The sequence below is a fragment of the Anabas testudineus genome, chromosome 22 (assembly GCF_900324465.2).
Source record: "Anabas testudineus chromosome 22, fAnaTes1.2, whole genome shotgun sequence".
Lineage (NCBI taxonomy): Eukaryota > Metazoa > Chordata > Actinopteri > Anabantiformes > Anabantidae > Anabas > Anabas testudineus.
Window position 1 is genome coordinate 20164460 of NC_046630.1, and position 19256 is coordinate 20183715.

At 38.9% G+C, this 19256-nt stretch overlaps 2 protein-coding genes across 5 annotated transcripts; both read left to right on the forward strand.

The window, feature by feature from the left end:
* The first annotated feature begins 840 nt into the window (after window positions 1-840).
* On the forward strand, window positions 841-12336 carry LOC113148746 (excitatory amino acid transporter 1). 4 transcript variants are annotated; one of them, XM_026340525.1, is made up of 9 exons: window positions 841-979; window positions 1081-1218; window positions 5919-6123; window positions 6225-6271; window positions 8425-8665; window positions 8761-8994; window positions 10329-10523; window positions 10611-10745; window positions 12126-12336. In XM_026340525.1, exons 1-9 carry the CDS (start codon window positions 841-843, stop codon window positions 12334-12336), a joined length of 1545 nt encoding a protein of 514 aa, XP_026196310.1. The 4 variants fall into 4 exon arrangements, with proteins under 4 accessions (XP_026196310.1, XP_026196309.1, XP_026196311.1 ...); XM_026340524.1 differs by having other exon boundaries at window positions 6225-6267; window positions 8385-8665; XM_026340526.1 differs by lacking the exon at window positions 1081-1218 and having other exon boundaries at window positions 6225-6267; window positions 8385-8665.
* A 4423-nt stretch (window positions 12337-16759) lies between these two features.
* Window positions 16760-18832, forward strand: spra (sepiapterin reductase a). Its single transcript, XM_026340528.1, has 3 exons — window positions 16760-17181; window positions 17543-17833; window positions 17956-18832. The coding sequence occupies exons 1-3, from the start codon at window positions 16860-16862 to the stop codon at window positions 18144-18146; spliced, it is 804 nt and encodes a 267-aa protein (XP_026196313.1). The 5' UTR covers window positions 16760-16859; the 3' UTR covers window positions 18147-18832.
* The last annotated feature ends 424 nt before the right edge of the window (window positions 18833-19256 follow it).

Genomic DNA, 19256 nt, shown 5'->3' on the forward strand with positions numbered 1-19256 from the left:
TAATCTGTGTCAATTCATCAATTATCCTCACATACCCATACATTCATTTAAAGAATTACTGGTGACTGTAAGTAATTTTTCCTGTTCATAGCCTAAAGTGATTCCCTTCCTTGTGTGACATGAAATAGATCAGTGACGATATCCATACAACTCAATCTGAACAAAAAATGTATCAACTGAAGATAATATGTACTGTCTCAGCTAAACAGATAACATTGCCTCCTCCAAAGTTAAAGTAATTTCAGCATGAATTTACCTGATTGTGTTGCATTGCTGAGTACCATTGGATAGATCCAAACAGTGTGTGTATATGTTGGGATGGGTTCCACACATGCACAGCATGTATGAGGTGGAATTAGAAGGACGAACTGGGAGGCAGTGAGCTATCGTTACAGTATGTATAAGGGAGAGAAAATAATGGCAACATTACTCACTTTCCACTACAAAATATTGTAATACATTCATACATACAATCTATTGTTATCATACATTGAAAGTATTGCTGGAGTTTTGGCCTTTTCAGTGAAAACGTTCTATAGCAGTTATATCCTTCTCATTATGCAAATGCAAATCTGAAAAGGTGCAATTTTATGTAAATACCCTTTGATACAGTACCACTGACAGCCAGGCGAAATCCAATGAGATTATATTCACTCCAGCAGGAGCACTTAACTATTTTAATGTGCATATTGGCATACAAGTATTTCATAAAGGCAGATGAGAAAATAAAAGAACATTTCTTTTTAAACTAAATGTTTCCTGTTAAACACAACCGTCACTTAACTTATACCGTTTCATTTTCGGTAATACTCATTCTGTTTGTTGGTTTACTAAAGCAGGATGCAGCGTTTCAGGGAAGGCATTCACATTCGCACCATGAAAGCAAAAAGAAAAGTGGAGGAGATCTCCAAAGACGATGTCCAGGCTTTCCTCAAGAAGAACGCCTTTGTGCTTTTCACAGTTGGGGCAGTTATTGTAGGTGTGTATGTCTCTGTAAGCAAAGCTGAAATGTCTCAGATTTTATTGAGTTAAAATCTTGTCAATGCAGTGGTGGGGGGACATATGTTGTTGTTTCTGCAGGTATTGTTCTGGGATTTGCTCTGCGCCCCTATAAGATGACCTATCGAGAAGTAAAGTACTTCTCCTTCCCTGGAGAGCTGTTAATGAGGATGCTTCAGATGCTTGTTCTGCCCTTATTGATCTCCAGCCTAATAACAGGTACAACATATTTACAGATTTCACTTCATGTTTAGTTTGTTAACATTTCAGAATAACTGTTGAGTGTCTACATTGATATGAGCACAGGGGATATCATAGTAAAAGATTTTTTCCCTTACCACAGTACATTTGCACTGTTAATGGATAATTAACGAAATGAGAACCAAGTCTGGGCCAAGATCTTAGTTATGAGTTTACGGACTGGTTATCACACAGACTTAACACGGCTAACTGTATTGAAACAATACTGAAAATTAAGTAAGTCATTTTCACGGTCAACAATGAGCTTTCATACTTTCAAGCTAACAAGTCCTAAACCACAACTAAAGTTGGTACACTTCAAGAAAAAGAAAAGAAATTACACTTAACTTTTGAATTAATGTTAAATAAGAAGAAAATAAATAAGACAAAATTTAGATTTGAACAGCATTTTTCCAATAATGCAAAAAATTAAAATGAAGTGCCACTTTAAATAACAGTAAATAAATGTATTAGTGTCCCCTGTAATTAGCAGCATACATATTCTTTAATCTTGTGTTTTAAAATGAAGAAAAACAGTCACACTGCTGTTTTGTATCATCATGTGCACTACACTCAACATTAACCAGAGAAAGCAAAGGAGACAGTTATCCGAGAAGATCAGAAAAATAATTATAGACAAGCATGCTAAACGTGAGGGTTATAAGAGGTCTCTACATTTCCGGGTGACCACAGTTCCCAATATTATTATTAAGGTGATGGGACTGTAGCCAACCTCTGTGGATGTGGCTGTAAGAGAAGAATCACCTTCTGACTGTAAAGATTGAAAGTGTGGAGTTGTAACGGTCAAAAGAAAGCCAAGGATAACTTTCAAAGAGACAATGAGCTCCATCGAGGACTCCATTGTGGAAGGAAAGACTTAAAAAAGACAAGACACAAACACAAGAAATCTCAACACTATTATGAAATACTAGAGTGAAATTGGTCTTCCATTGTTCTAAAGACCCAAAACACACTAAGAACTAAACTATTCTAAAGTGGCCTTCCACAGCCTTGATGTGAAGTCTGGAGACGAACCCTTCAAAATAAATGCAGCTTGAGCAGTTTGCTTAAGAAAAATGTTTTTATTTTATTTTATTTTAACTGTGTTTTTTTCTGTTTTTGTGGCAGTATTAAGTATTGTGAAATTAATCCAAGTCCCTAAATGTCACATCTAAGAAACAAAACACGGAAGATTTATCTTGCAATCTCTGAAGGGGGTCCACACCCCTACGTTGGGAACCAATTCAATTTCAATTAAATTTTATTTGTATTGTGCCAAATCACAACAGAAGTCATCTCAAGGCACTTTAAAGGATTAAGACCTTACAAAGTCTAATTGTATACAGAATTATATAGAAAACTAAACAATCCAATTTGAGCAAAACTAGGCAATAGTGAAGAGGAAAAACACTTTAGAGGAAGAAACCTCCAGCAGAACTAGGCTCAGGGTGGGTGGCGATCTGCACCAACTGGTTGGGGTGAGTGGAAAGAGGAGAGCGAATAGAACAGCAAGCAACAAAAAAAAAAAAAAAACAGCAGCAAAAATATTGGGCAGATGAACTGGATTCTGGAGATGTACAGCTCCAAGGCTGAGGATACCTGCAGAAAAGTACAGAGAGAGGGAGACAGAGAGGAGGAAGCACAACTACAGGAGATGAACCATGAGATCTTTAAGGTCTTTTAGTTTTTCTGGTTTTATAGATAAATATAGCTCGGTATTATCTGCATAGCAATGGAAATTTATAGAGTTTCCTAATAATATTGCCTAAGGGGGACATATATAGAGTGAAAAGAATGGGTCAAAGCACAGAACAAATTTTTTTGTGCATGGAAGACTGACTATTAATATTCACAAATTTGAATCTGTCTGATAGATATGATTTAAACATTTAAACCACCCTAGTGCTATTCTTTTAACCCCAATGACATGTTCCAGTCTGTGTAATAAAATGTTGTGATCTATAGTGTCGAATGCAACACTATGATCTGAATGAGTATGGAGTCTAAGTCCACAAGTCCTTTGTCTGATGGCAATAGAAGATCGTTAGTGACCTCCACCAGTGCCGTTTCTGTACTATGATGTACTCTAGATCCTGAATAGAAATCTTCACACAAGTCATTCCTGCGCCGGTGGTCACATAATTGCTTTGAAACTACCTTTTCAAGAATGTAAGAGATAAAGGGCAGATTGGATATTGGTCTATTATTTGCTAAAACCCCTGAGTCAAGCAGGCTTTTTGAGTAGGGGTTTGACTACAGCAACCTTAAAAGCCTGTGGTACATAGCCTGTTTGTAAAGATAGATTGATCTGATCTAATATGTACTTGCTGATCAAACGTAAGACATCTTTGAGCAGCCTAGTCAGGATGGGGTCTGAGAGACATGTTGATGGTTTATCAGAATGATATATGGGAAAGAAGCAGTTTAAGTACGAGCGAGGTCTTACAAATGAATCTAGAACTGTTGTACATACGAGTCCATCTATACCGTTTTCAGGGAGCATCTGAAGTCATTGCGCCTGAGAGTTAAGGGGACACTACGCTCAGCAGAGCTACCACTCTTTGTCAGCCTGGCTGCAGTGCTGAGAAGAAGGCTGGGTTGTTCTTATTTGCTTCTGTTAATGATAATTAATACTTGGTTTTAGCTTTACAATATTGAGTATTGTTCGGAGTGAGGCTGCAGTATTATCAATAAGATAGTCGACTTGTACTGGAGTAACGTTAGGATGACTACCCTCCTCTGTGTTGGTCCATGGCTCTGAACGAGATGGAAAGAGATGGAATTAGTTCCTTAAATTTGTCAACAGCATTTTCAGATGAACATCTACTGTAGGGGACATTTTTTTATCAGGTGAAGTAAAGTAGTACAGTAAATTCAATTGCTATTTAAAAATGGTCAGATAAAAGAGGGTTTTGGGGAATAACGCAAAATGATCAATTTCAACGCCATATGTCAGAAAATCAGATCAAGGGTGTGATTAAAACAGTGAGTGGGTTTATTTACATTTTGAGTAAAGACAATAGCGTTCGAGTTTAACAGTGAATTAAATGCAGTGTTGAAGCAGTTATCATCAACATCTACATAGGTGTCACCCACTATGATGAATTTCTCTGTACTAAGAACTAAACCGGACAGAAGGTCTGAGAATTCAGTTAAAAATAAGTGGGGAAAATCTGTTGGAAATGTGAACGTGGTTGTGGTGAACCTTGGGCAAGTTTCTAGGGTCATGCTGCCAATGAATCGTCACCCAGCCGGCCTGACTTCCCGGCTGCTGTGGAACTGCTGGAGGACAGCTAACGGGAGCTAGGCTAGGTAACTTGTTTTCCACCAAGTCTCTAATTTGGTCAGCCTCCAACGCAGCAAATAATTAGCATCTATTACAAATCCCCTTGTCACTAAAGGAGGCAGAGGAGAAACTAAACATCAGACACACAGAGCAGGAGAAGCAGAGTGAGAGGAAGAAGAATCCATGGTTAACAGATGAGCTAAACAATAAGCTAGCAGACGTCAGAAAACAAGATAATTCAGAAGTGAGGAGATTTATGAAGAGGTGCCTAAGTAATACAAGCCTATGTTACAACTCTTACTTCAGTCGGTGTGCACTAGAACTATATATTTTAAAGCTTTAAAGTTAATTGTACTAACACAGCATAAATGAATAGCAAGTTAGCGTCGACAACAGGAAGTGATGCAATCAACTCCAAACCAGTGTTTAGGGCGAGTATAGCACAGAAAAGAATGTGACCTAAAAGTTATATGAATCCACAAACCATTTTACAGTTGTGTAAAGATAAAGGGTGTGTAATAACAGAAACATTAGGTTTGATTGTTGCTGAGACAGAACCACTCATATAACGGTGGTACATGAGGAGGTCAGTTTCACAAGCTAGTAATCAATGCGGGGGCCACGTTTTTCTTTGAGGCACTGCAATCTGCTAGTAATTTTCATTCCACTTTCAATCTTCCAGTTGAAAAAAGGGCCTGAATATGAAGAAATAATGTTGCAGAGGTTAGATGCACCACACCTCGATCTAGGAGGCATGATTTGGCTTGTGGTTCTGTAGTAGTAGCTCTTTGTTCTTTCCCTTTTTCTCAGTTTGATTTAATGCTAAGGTCAGTTTTTTATTATTTAATTTTTAATCTGAGAAAACATGCTACCAACTATTCAGTACTGTATGTGTTCTAAATACTGCAGTACCCCTTAGTCGTAGTTTAGTTTTTGTGTTGGTAAAGCTAGTCAGAAATGTGATTCAGAGTTGAGACACCTCTTTGTTGTACAGGATGGAGCAAATACCATCTTGATGAACTGTTATAAGCTGCAGATTGTACTCTCAGATTTTTACAATCTAGACACAGCCTTCTGACAATTTATTCTTATAAACTCATACATTGTCCACTGAAAAAAAAAACATCAGTTTAAAATTGGTGAATGCTCTTTTTTTAAAATAGTGACACTGACCTGAGAGCATGATCCACTCCAAAATATAAATTTAAAGACAGTATGTGGTGGAAAACGACTCCCTGACACACTGTTACATGATTAATACAATTAATTCATAGTCTGCCTATACTGACTAGATATGTGTATATAAGAATATACATACTTAACAGATAAATGTCATTCTTTATGCATCTCTTAATATTCAGATATCCACATACTTTTCCTCCCCTTTCCTTAGGAATGGCAGCTTTGGACAGCAAAGCCTCAGGAAAGATGGGCATGAGAGCTGTGATTTATTACATGACCACAACATTTATCGCAGTCTTCATTGGTATCATAATTGTGCTCATCATCCACCCGGGAAAAGGATCCAAAGATGAGTTTGGAAAACAGCAGACCATAGAGCAAGTCAGTCCTGCTGATGCCTTCTTAGATCTGATCAGGTAGCCTGCATATAAGTAAGGAAGTGAGAACACTGATATTCACTGTGTGTGACTGTAAACGACCAATGTTGTCTCTTAATCACTGTGATTTCTCATTTCAGAAATATGTTTCCACCAAACTTGGTCCAAGCATGCACTCAGCAGGTGAGCAATTAAACCAAACCACATGTCATCATCTTTTAGAAAGCAGCTGTCGAACATGCCACAAAATGATTAATATAACAACTTAGTGATGTTTTTACTATTTTGTGGAGCACCTTGGGCACATGAGTGTGTTTAACAAATGTAAATATGTAATAATGACTATATATCTAAAAGGGGTGAGCACATGTGGTTATGCCATACTGTATCTAAAGTCTAAAGACCAATGATAAAACAGGCTACTTTAAACAGATTGGAAATTTGCTCCTGGGTTGACCTAACCTACTTGGAAAAGGCCACAGCCCAGCTTAATTCTAACACACTTATGTTTTCTAGCAGATTAAACCAAAACTAATGTGCTAGTCAAAAAAATCATTCTCCTCTCCTTGCTCTTATCTTACCCAATCCAGTCTTTATATTGTCAGAGTTTAGTAGATGCAAATTACAGCAGTGTGAGGGGGCAACATCAGCAGTTGCAGTTGTGCTTCTGGTTTTAGTTAGTTTTAACAATTTGCTGATGATCATTTAGTATAATATTCTAAAGGAAGAAGTGGCCAGTAGAAGAGTAGGCCTGAAGAATGTACTAAAAAATCAGCTTAATCCAGTTGAAAATATGGCCTCAATAAGTTTTCAAATCGCACATAAAAAATTGCTGACAGTTTATGTCTGATCCACTACTTAACACAGAGTAGGTTCAATGTTAACATACCTACAGACTGTGAGGTTTCAGCAAGCTTCTGCTTGCAGCCACACAGGGATACAATGTGCAACCAGTGTACAACATTAACCTTCGTGTATGTACAGTAGACTGGAAAATGATAACACCTACTGAATAAAAAAGAACAAAGCACCTTCAGCATGTGTGAGCCACCTGCCTTACTGTAGTTGTAACCAATAAGAGTCTTTTATATTGTAAAATACGATTGTTTCAAGTTACCAGAGGAAAATGCTCCACTAGTGTCCATCAAAGGGCTTGAGACTGCAGGGACTTGTGCACACAGGATCTCACACAGAAATTGAGAAGGAAAGTTGAAGAGCACCAGACTCCAAACAAAATAAAAACTTCACTAGTGCTGCAGCACAGGCACCACTCCATAAATAGTAGAACACACACAAAAATGAGATGTATACTTGCTGAATTATGTACCTGGGCATGGTGCACAACTGATGTTGTGAAAAGAAATGTCTGCCGATCTAAAATCTGCCAAAAAGGAAAAACTATGTATCTTTTTATCTGCAACTGGTGAGACAGGCTTGTCCAAAGTTATCAGACATGACTGACTCTGCTATATGGTGCCAGGAGTGGGTCAGGACACACATTCTCTAGTTGTGGTAATGGCTAAGGTGGAAGTGGAATATACATTTCAAAAGTCAATAATGTGTTGCAAAATATTGGAAATGGTTATTTAAAATATTCATAAGAAAATATGATTGTCATTTAAATCCTATATTACACAACTGTAGAATCTATGTAAATGCAATGACCAGTTATTTTGCAAACTCATGCAGCACTCAACTGGTATATGTCAGAATCTTGGCTTTAAGAACAGTTAATGAAGGTCCAATAAGTCTAGTTGTTTGAGCAGTGCTCACACACAGTAATAGCATATTTAAAAACTAATAACAACAAATGTACAATTTTACAGATAGAGAATTGAAAATATTATCACTTAGTAAAACCCCAACATGAAAATGTCCCTGTCCTTGTAACCTGTTTCACAATGGGAACCAAATGATTGGGATTACCAGACAAGTTATGAATTTCCACAGCAAATATTAGAATCTATCTGAATTCTGTTTGGATAAAAAAATTGGTTGCAATGGGGGTCAAGATGAACATTACAATTCATGGTCTGATGACATTAGCAACAAAAATAAAATTTATTCAAAAAAGTGAATTTATTTTAGTAAATTTAATGTATGGTCAACTCGTGCTATTAGAACAAATGTGAGGTACATTAACACTACATTTATACTACAAGTACACTTTGGCCACAATAGAACATTTTTAAAAGAGTAATTAGTATTAATAAGTATTATTACCTAATTGTGAAGGTTGATATTAGTGCTGTCAGACTCCACTCATATAACCTTTAGCCTTTAATTCTGTTATTCTCCAGTTCAAAACTAAATACGGAAAGCGAGCAGTCCATGTGACAGTGACAGTGAATGACACCTTCTTCAACTCAACCAATGGCACCCAGGAGGTCATGGAGATCACACGGGAGGAAGTGATCCCAGTGCCGGGTCAGGTGAACGGTGTCAACGCCCTCGGGTTGGTGGTCTTCTCCATGTGCTTTGGTCTGATAATTGGCAACATGAAGGAGCAGGGCCAGCTCCTGAGGGACTTCTTCGACAGCCTCAATGAAGCGATCATGCGCCTGGTTGCCATCATCATGTGGTAGGATTTTACTTTCAGGGAAGAACTGAACTACTGAACAGATATTCCCATCATTACCATATACAAATAAATCACTGTCTCTTTTCTTCTCTCAGGTATGCTCCTATTGGTATCCTGTTCCTCATTGCAGGAAAGATTGTGGAAATGGATGATCTGACACAAATGGGAGGCCAGCTGGGGATGTATACCATCACAGTTATTATTGGTTTACTGATCCATGCTGTTCTTATTCTTCCCACTCTATATTTCGTCATCACTCGGCAGAACCCATTTCTCTTTATTGCTGGGCTCCTGCAAGCTCTGGTTACAGCTCTAGGAACCTCTTCCAGGTGAGTAGTATTAAGTACTGCAACACTTGCTATCACCAGGGCTGAGAGAATACAGTTTTTGGCATCAGGGCTAGAAGCAGTTCTAAACACCTACATTTAGATCTATAAATAATAGAATAATTCTTTTGCATCTAGCCTCTGTACCCCACTACATTGAATTTGGAATGAAATATATAAGATATGAGTGGAGTCAAGACTTTTTATCTTTAATTTAAGGGTTCTGACTAAAGTGTAGTATTAACCATTTAGGAATTAAAGCTATTTTCATACACACACCTTCATTTTGGGGGCGCATAACTGACCACATTAAATCTTGGGCCTATAGACATTACCAAATGCTAAGTTTTATATATACTTTAATATACTTTGTTAATCCCCTTGAGCAAATTCCTGTGGACAGGTAGCTGCATTTCACATGTCATCCTACTACTTTTATCAGCTGTCAGGTCCTAAATAAACACCAGTGAGCCTGTTCCATTGGCAGCCATACATGACCATGCCATAATGCTGCTTCCACCTTGTCTGGTAGATGACGTGGTTGCTTTGGCTTATGAGCTGTTCCTTTCTCTTGCCATCATTCTTGTACATCGGTCCAAAGAATCTTATTTCTTCTGACTTCTGTTCAGGCATTTTTCAACTATTTTCTGAACATTGTTTTTTAAATCTTTCTGTTCTCAAGATCTACCAGTGGTTTGTAACTTGTTGTGAGGCATCCAAGCATCTTGACTGACTGACAGACTTTGACAATGACATATCTACCTCCTCAGGAGTATTGACTTGAATCTGGTCTTTGTCAAAACCCTTGAATTAAAGCTGAAAATCTTGACTTCATTCAATGTGTGTTTAATTTTAAATTCAATGTGGTGGTGACAGAGGAAAAACAAATTTGCATAAAGTACAAATTCGTGTGTCCTTTATCAGTGTGTTCTAAAGTATTTGGGTGTCTCAGTTCTTGATTGTACATTGCAGCTGCATTAGCATATTATCAGGGTCTCAGGCTCTTGATGTGTACATTGCACGCTGCCAGAGCTTAACTCTGTTTGCTTAATTACACCAGCATTGGAGCTCGCTTTGTCTTAAACATAGTGGCTTTAAGACACTCATCTTGTCTCATTCTGACACACACATATTACAGTACCATTATTGTGATTACCATGAGCGTCTATTGCATCACTTTGTAACTCAAAGAATATAATGATGCTGGCTGTAGAATGATGAATAGTATGGAATTTCTGCTGTGATTTTTTTCATATTGTATTCAACTTAAACACAGATAACAATCACTATAGGAGTGCTCTATGACAAAAAATAATGTTTTGTCTTTCTTCTGGCAGCTCAGCCACTCTACCTGTCACATTTAAATGTCTGGAGGAAAACAACAAAATTGATAAGAGAATTACACGTTTTGTGCTGCCTGTGGGTGCCACCATCAACATGGATGGAACAGCTCTGTATGAAGCGCTGGCAGCCATCTTCATTGCTCAGGTCAACAATATGGAGATGAACTTTGGTCAGATTATCACTATAAGGTAAGATAAAAAAAGAGAAAAAATAAAAATATACATAAGTAGTAACAGGTATTGTTTGATCTGTCTGTGTGGTTCCCATCAATCAAGTATTACAGCAACTGCAGCCAGTATTGGAGCTGCTGGCATCCCTCAGGCAGGCCTGGTCACCATGGTGATTGTGCTCACCTCTGTTGGACTTCCTACTGATGACATCACTCTCATCATTGCAGTTGATTGGTTCCTGTGAGTAGCTTGCTCTATTATGAACCTGTGACAAATGATCCCCTGTCACATCAATTTAAATAGAAGTGTGTGGCATGTTATTATAGTGAAATGCTGTAACTGTACCTCACATACCAACGTGAAAAATCTCATCGTGTTTAAGGTCAACATCACCTCTGTATCTACTACCACCTACTGACACACTTTTAGTGTCTCTCTTGAGTCTTGTTCTACATCTTTCCTTTTGTATTCAATATTTTTGCAATGAGTTTTAACATAGAAACATAATTAGGTTTCCCAAATTAATCATTTCAATTAGAATACCCTTCCCAGAAATTACTCAGCTAACTGGGGTAATAAGAAAAGACCCTTCACTCCTTTAACTAGGTGGACCAAATACTGGCATGACTCACTTCATGAAGTGAAGAGGGCCCGGAGACAGTTGTCACAGAAAGTTGTGTAACCAGTTTTACACCATGTATTTTTGTTGTGCTCAACAATATTTAGACGCTGCTTATTGTTGTTCTGTTTCCAGACAAGCAATGTCATCAGAAGCTGTCAATCAAATCTTATGCTCGCATGCTCAAAAATGTGTTATGTTAGAAAAGTAGCCCAGAGAAAAGTCTGTAGTATTTCTCCACTGTAGCCTCAATATTATTTCATTAAACCCACACAGTTTGTGTGTCTTTTGTTGACGGAAATGCTTACACATACCTGGTTTTCTTTCATTTTGTTCTGCAATCTTACATTTAGTACAAATTGAAATGTGCATAAAAATACTGCACATGTTTACATGTAATTACCAGTCTGGAACATGTTAGATTAATGAGACTTACCAGCAATGTGTCCTTGTGATTGATTGCTACAAGGCTACATCCCCCACACCCAGACTTAGCTCCACCAGGGCTACCCTTCCCTGGGGTTGAAGTTGTGACACTGGCCTTGCATGAGTGCGTTACATATGGGACAGCAGTCTTGCGTTTCAAGGCCTTCACCTGCAGCAGGAGGACCTCTTTACAAAACTGGGAAGCTGCCAGGCACTAATACTGCTCTCTGTTCACTTACTCCTTTTGTTCACTCAATCACTCTAAGGCACCATCACTCAACTAATTGACCCCAGAAGTACACAACAAGTGCAGAACCATCTGGCTTTTTGTCAGCACACAGTTCAAAAGCCATTTGCCGGTGTTGGCTATGTCTCCACATATTTTTTTAAAATATATAGGTTCAAATATAATTTTAAATAATCTGCAAATCATTGCATTTTCATCATTTACATTTCACAGTGTTCCAACCTTTTTTGGGAATAGAGCTGTAGCTGGTGTACTGCTCTGTAGTTGCGTACACAACACGTTTCCCACTTCTTCTCCCTTTGACTCTGTTTTTTGTGCTGGGGTATAGGGACCGTCTGCGTACCACCACCAATGTGCTGGGGGATTCAATTGGAGCCGGTATAGTTGAGTTCTTGTCTCGACATGAGCTTCACAGCAGAGACGTGGAGATGGGAAACTCGGTGCTGGAGGAGAAGGAGAGGAAGAAACCTTATAAGCTCATCTCCCAGGATAGTGATTTTGAAAATGACAAACACGCTCACAGTGAATCAAACATGTAGTTCAACCTTAATCAACTGCTACAAACGTTCACTTCCAGCTGGTCCTGTTCTGGGGAATAGAGATGTTGTTATTGTTAGCCATAGTTTTTATAGTGATCATTTCACAATTTCGATTGAATTAACATGACTTTTTAGTTATGTCGTAGGTGTTAGGAATTCCTTACATTCCTTTTTCATCCAGAACAACAAAGATCACAAGTCATTTATTTCAAATAGGGCTATTAGTTTCTCTTTTGTATCTTTATATTTTCAAATATAAATTCATTACACCCTCATGTAGCTGCTGAGGTGAAAATGGGTTTCATGGATGGTGTCATGAGCAAAGTGAAGTCAGACTTTTACTGTTTTGTCACCAGGATATGTTTAAATCAACCACATTTTCCTAATGATGGCTGTTAATTTTGTGGTTATTACAAGTGCATTTTATGAGTTTTTTTTTTTCAGCTGTACAAACTAGAATTGACATTCTGACTGTGTGTTCAATGTGTCTAATTTTGCAGCAACACTGCTCATTTACTGTAGAAATGAGAAGATGTAGCCAACATAATCCATGCTAAAGTCTCTGATTCCATTATGAATCTGTAAAACAGATATAATAGTTTTTGTTTATAATAACTTGGGTGAAATAAATAGAAAAAAAGCTGTCTATCTCTTTTTTTATTCCATTGTTCATAGTGTGGAAATTAAGCAATGACTGTGTATTTGTAACACTTTAATATTGACCCAATAATAAAGACCCAAGATGTTGTGTGTGTAAAAAATTCTGATATATCTCAATTGCCCCATTGTGTCCAAAAACTATTACATACTATTACATAGAACACATGAGTGAGCTGTTGCACTGAAAGTTGCTGCATAACACTGCAATTTATTCTGACACCACCCACATACACTGTCCAGCTACCACACATATTCTCCAAATATAAAATATAGATAAAGCTTTTGTTGATGTGGTGTACTTTATGTACACTGTATTTTCTACGTTGGTTTTATAAGAAAGTCTAAACATGCGAAACAAAATGCTGGACAAAAAGCTCGCCAGACGTACTAAATAAATTATCTCGTACAATGTTAGTTATTAATGCACAGTTAAATGTGCCAAAAGTTGAATGAGCATTCCAGTGACCAGTTACTGGACCCTGCAGTGGGTATCAGGCCATGTCTTTCTGCTGGACCCCATGATAGACTCTATCACATTCTCTAGTCCCGTGATGGGCCCCATGACATTCTCTAGCCCGAACCTATCACCTTTGAACTTATCATACCCTAAAGCTGTTTTTAACTTCTACCATTACCCAAGCAAACTCGATTGAGCCTTTTATCTGCAGTGTATTTGCACTAACACCAAAAGAACCACTATCCATGAAACACAGTATGTTGCTCTTTCCACAAATGTAAGTTGAATCATAAAAATACATATAGGAGGTGCCAAAAAAAATATACGCAGCCTTCCCAGGGACAGAGCTTATTTAAGATGGAAAACTGTTCTGTGACAAGTCACAATTTAAAATCCTTTGCAGAAATAATAGAGCCATGCTGAAGATGAGAGGGGCCATCCAGCTTGTTATCAGCGCACTGTTAAAAAGCTTGCATCTATGCTGGTATGGGGGCACATCGTGCATGCAGCATGGGTAACTTGCATATGTATGAAGGCTCCTTTAATTCTGAAACATAAACAGTGGCTGGAAAAAGTATGTGACCCTTATGGGATTTTGTGATGTTCTGCATTAATTTGTCATAAAATGTGATCTGATCTTCAGATGGGCCTAAAATAACAACACAACCAGGCACTTTCTGTAGCTGTGGATCTGCACATTGTTCTGAAGGAATTTTAGCCCATTTCTCCTGGCAGAACTGCTTTAGGTTTGTCATATTCTTTGGATGTCTAATGTGTGTGGCTCTCTTCAAGTCGTTCTATAGCATCTCTTTTGGGTTGAGGTCTGGCCTCTGTATTGTCCACTCCAAAAGGAGTAGAAAAGTCAATTCAATTCAATTCAATTTTATTTGAAAAGCGTTTTTTATAATTTACATTGTCACAAAGCAGCTTTACACAACTAAAGAACAGTACATGAACAGTGTATGTGTATGAATCATAATAATGTGATTGTCCCTGATGAGCAAGCCGAGGGCGACCATGGCAAGGAAAAACTCCCTGAGAAGGCAACAGGAAGAAACCTTGAGAGGAACCAGACTCAACAGGGAACCCATCCTCAAATGGGTGATTATATGCTGTGTAGGCAGCAGGCAGTCCAGTATAACAGTTAATGTCTTTAAGTTAATGTGGAGTTCAGTTAGTTAATTGCAGGCAGACTTGTTCCATTCCTGGACTATCAAGCATTGAGTCAAGACCTCCTAGAAACGGCTTCCAACATCCGCCGAGGCCAAGACCGACTTCATAGTAGCACGTGACCAACTCCAGTCTCCACACGCATCCCATTGGGCAAATGGTGGATCCAAGCAACGAGAACTCCGGCCAGAAGTTGGGCATCAGGACGAGTCAGACAGGTCCAGAGGGCAAAGGGTGGAATGACGTGTAGCTCGACAGGGAAGTCAGAGATTTTGTTTTTCTGAATCCATTCTGTTGTGGATTTGCTCTGGTGTTTTCGTTCATTGTCCAGTTGCATCACCCCACTACGGTGAGTCAGGTCAGCTGCATAGCAGCTCTGCCATGTGTGCCATGTGTGTGAATGTGTGTGTGCTTGTGCGTGTGAATGGGTGAATGAGATGCAGTGTAAAGCGCTTTGAGTGCCTGCTAGGTAGAAAAGCGCTATATAAGTGCAGAACATTTACCATTTACTACAGAGTTCCAGCTGACGTGCAGACATTTTGACATAATCCTGAAGAAGTTTTTGATACACTTGTAAATTCATCTTCCCCTCAATCACTGAAAACTGGCCAGGCCCTGATGCAGCTAAGCAGACTCAAATCATGATGTGTCCTCCACTATACTTTAGGATGAAGATTATGTTTATATGATGATGTGCTGTGCCTTTTTTACGCCAGATGTAGTGCTGCGTGTTCTTTCCAAATAATTCAATATAGTTTCATCAATCCACAAAACATTTTACCAGTACTGTTGTGGAGTGTTAATGTGCTCTTTGGCAAACTTCAGACTTTCAGTAATGTCCTTTTTAGTAAGCAGCAGCTTTTTTCATGGTGTCCTGCCATAGACACCCTGCTTATTTAATGTTTTACCTACTGTATACTTATAAACACAAATGTTAGCCAGTTCCAATGATGCCTTCAAATCTTTGGTTGTATCTTGGGGTTTTATCTTTATCTCATTGATGGATGTTTGTTGAGCTCCTTTTGGTAAGGCATGGCTCAAATGAGTAAAAGTCAATGTAGGAAACTCAAAAACTAGCACTATTAGGTTTTTATGGTTGTTCTCAATAAAGACATGAAATATTTTTTTGTGTTATTATTTTGATGCACATTATATTTGTGAATACTTTTATAAATGAATACAGGAAAACACAAAATTCCAAAAAGTTCACATAAGGTTGTAGACCCCTTGTGTAATATGCCCTCCCTGAATGTGGGACTCCTACCTGTGTTGCCTCATCAATTACAGCACAGACAAGGGATCAGCTGCTGATCAGCTTGTTTGTGTGCACACCATACAAACCTAACTAAGGGCCCTTTTTCATTTGCGTTTTCATTTCACTCAATGGCCTGCATGACTAAAACTTTAATGTTATTTTAGCAGATGTGAAGTCATTCAATAATTTTCAATGACTAAGAAAAAGGTGTGTTTGGTTACAAAAGTGATGAGAAGTTAATTTACTACATCAGGCCTACATGTACACTAGTGGGAGTGCTATTAATGACATTTCAAAACTGTGCACTGCACAAACAGAGGTGCTGCAAACATTTTAATTAACAGTTAATGATGGTAAATTCCCTGACAACTCCTTATCCTCAGGGGTTCACATCCACATCAAACTGATTGTTGTTGCACTGGGACTGGACGGTCTGGAGGCCCTGGCAGTTTGCGGGCAAATCATTGCCATCCTGGAGAATCTCTCACATCTGCTCTATGATGAACTGTGGTGTGTTTTGTATCTGCTGTTTTAGAAGTACTCTAACAAAACAATGTATTTCAAAAAGTATTGATTTAGTGCTCTATGTAAAAACTATCTAGTAACTAGAGCTGTAAAATGACTGTATTAGAGTAAAAGTACAATGGAAATATCCCAGTGAAGTTGTACTAATGAGTAGGTAGTTGAATAATAATAATAATAATAATAATAATAATAATAATAATAATAATAATAATAAAGAACGAGGCTAACAGGAAGGAGTCCCCAGTCAAAGACCTACTGTATGTGTATTTTGATGGTGTGAAGTAGAAAGTAACCTAGAGATGGCGATAATGCAACAAGTGGCTTCACATCACAGATAAACTCTCAGAAGAAGAATCTGCAGCCACTGGAAAAATCAATTTGCTGCGAACCTTTGAACATCTGATCAGTTTCTTCTGTCACACTGGGTCCTGGTTCCTCGCGTCTCGTCTCAGCACCATGTCGTCCAGCGGCTGTGGAAACCTGGGCCGGGCGCTGTGCATCATCACCGGGGCTTCTCGCGGCTTCGGCCGGTCCACTGCGAGGGACGTGTCTCGGCTGGTGAAGCCGGGCTCGGTGCTCGTCCTGGTGGCTCGTTCCGGGGACGATCTCCAAGCTCTGCAAGCGGAGCTGGCCGAGTCGGAGGCGGGTAGAGCCGGGGTGGTGGTCCGACGTGTGGTGGCAGACCTGGGTCGGATGGAAGGACTGGAAGCCGTCTTGAGGACATCTAAAGAGGCTTTTACAGAGGACATAGACCACGTCATACTGGTCAACAACGCTGGTAAGCAGACTGAGCTGTGCCAGGGTCGGTGACCTTTACTACAGCTGATTCACTCTCATTTAAACCAACACTTTAACTGGAATGAAACTAGTTAACTTAGTTTAACTAGGAATTTAAAGTACTTGTACTTTATTTGAATATTCCTATTTCATATAACTATTTGTTTAATATACAAATGTCTCCACAGCAGCATTAGTCAGTGAACACACAGTTAATGCAGTAGACATATATATATATATGTCGTAATCTAAAAAGGCAGGTCTTCAGTTTGAGGTTGCACACATTAATACTAGTCATCAGTTTTTCCCAGACCCTCAGGTAGAGTCTGCTATGTATTAAACCTCCCCCCCTCTTCTCCCAGCCTCTCTAGGTGATGTGTCCCGCTACTCCAAAAACTTCACAAACATGGCCGAGGTAGACTCCTACCTGTCCCTCAATGTCAGCTCGTCCCTGTGCCTCACCGCCAGCGTCCTGCAGGCTTTTCCACAACGTTCAGGTCTGAAGCGCACCGTGATCAATATCTCGTCACTGTGCGCCCTGCAGCCTTTCCGCTCCTGGGTGTTGTATTGCACTGGCAAAGCTGCTCGAGACATGATGTTTAGGGTGCTGGCAGAAGAGGAGCCAGACCTCAGGGTGCTCAACTACTCTCCAGGTGGGGAGATTTCCCCACTAGAGGGGGGGAAAAAGCAGGTTTTCCTATAGGAGGTAATATCATGACAGTGTTTAAAAGATTGTACGGTGCCTAATTATTCTTTGTCCTCTGTATTAAACTAGGACCTCTGGACACAGCCATGCAGGCAGAGGCCAGATCTATAACAGCTGATCCCAAAATCAAGCAGTCTTTTTCAGACATGTTTGCTCAGGGGCAGCTTCTCACCTGTGAGGAGTCCAGTGCCAAACTGATGAAGCTGCTGCTGGAGGACAAATACACATCAGGAGCTCACATCGACATCTATGATGTTTAGACTCAGCACTAGAACTGGGCCACTTTACTTTTATATGTGCCTTGCTTTTAAATGAATCTTACTTCAACTCTGCAGTTATTAGTGCAGAAATCAAAGATTGCATAAGCACTTGACCCTAAGTCTCTGAAGCTTTAGTAACTCTCTTTGGGTAAAACGACCAATATGAAAACATGAAGTATCCAAGTATACAAGTTTAAATTCAGAACATTCCAGGACAAAGATTTGTTCACTGCACTATCAGCAAAGCTGCTGCCAGTAATGCCTGTGCCTGTAGTGATAGAGAAATTAGACCCAGATGGACTACAATTACATACAGTTGCTACTACATAATGACATTTCAGAGCAGTAGACCTCTGTGAGACTGAATTATACTCTAGGCTGTACTGTAATTCTTAATCAAGCTGGAGTACCCCAGGCCAGATGCATGAAGCAGGTTGATTGAGTTCATTGAATAACTCAAAATTGTAGATTTTTCCAGATTTTCCTCAGTAACTGCAACAGTCAGTGAATTTGCCAATTGAGTCCAACTTTGATAAACTTGCTAACTGTCCTCAGCTTTATTATAAACTGTAAGGAACTGATGCCATAAATATGTCTTTTGAATAAAAATTGTGGACTTTGTTGCATTATTGGTCAAAGTAACAATAATTTCAGTTGTGATCCAAATAAAGCATATGTCTAAAAATGTGTGGCCATACCTTTAAATTAGATATGCTTGTTACCACTTTATCAGTGCTGAAGCCAGAATTGAAAAGTTGGGATGGACATAGAAGACAGCACACGTCATACTGTGGAACTACAATTAAAATGTCACAAAATATCCATAATGCATTATGCAGAGTATCTATTATCCGATATTCCAAAAGAACAGATCCATCCCTTAGTATGTGGAATTCTTCTTCCCTGATAGTGATGTGAAAGAAAAATTAATGGCCCATCAAACTCATCAGAATTCACCTACATTAGTTTTGAGATATTCAATTCAATTCAGTTTTATTTTATTAGTGTCAATTTACAACAGAAGTCATCTCAAGGCATTTTACAGTGTAAGGTTTAAGACCTTACAGAGAATAATAATACAAAAAATGATATAGAAAACCCAACAATCCC

What these genes read in the sequence shown, in the direction of transcription:
- LOC113148746 (XM_026340524.1), top strand. Translation starts at nt 841, where the DNA reads ATGCAGCGTTTCAGGGAAGGCATTCACATTCGCACCATGAAAGCAAAA. An exon ending in GATCTCCAGCCTAATAACAG is followed by an intron (nt 1,219 to 5,918) that starts GTACAACATATT and finishes CCCTTTCCTTAG; the next exon opens with GAATGGCAGCTTTGGACAGC. An exon ending in GCTCTAGGAACCTCTTCCAG is followed by an intron (nt 8,995 to 10,328) that starts GTGAGTAGTATT and finishes TTCTTCTGGCAG; the next exon opens with CTCAGCCACTCTACCTGTCA.
- spra (XM_026340528.1), top strand. Translation starts at nt 16,860, where the DNA reads ATGTCGTCCAGCGGCTGTGGAAACCTGGGCCGGGCGCTGTGCATCATC. An exon ending in CATACTGGTCAACAACGCTG is followed by an intron (nt 17,182 to 17,542) that starts GTAAGCAGACTG and finishes CTCTTCTCCCAG; the next exon opens with CCTCTCTAGGTGATGTGTCC. An exon ending in GGTGCTCAACTACTCTCCAG is followed by an intron (nt 17,834 to 17,955) that starts GTGGGGAGATTT and finishes GTATTAAACTAG; the next exon opens with GACCTCTGGACACAGCCATG.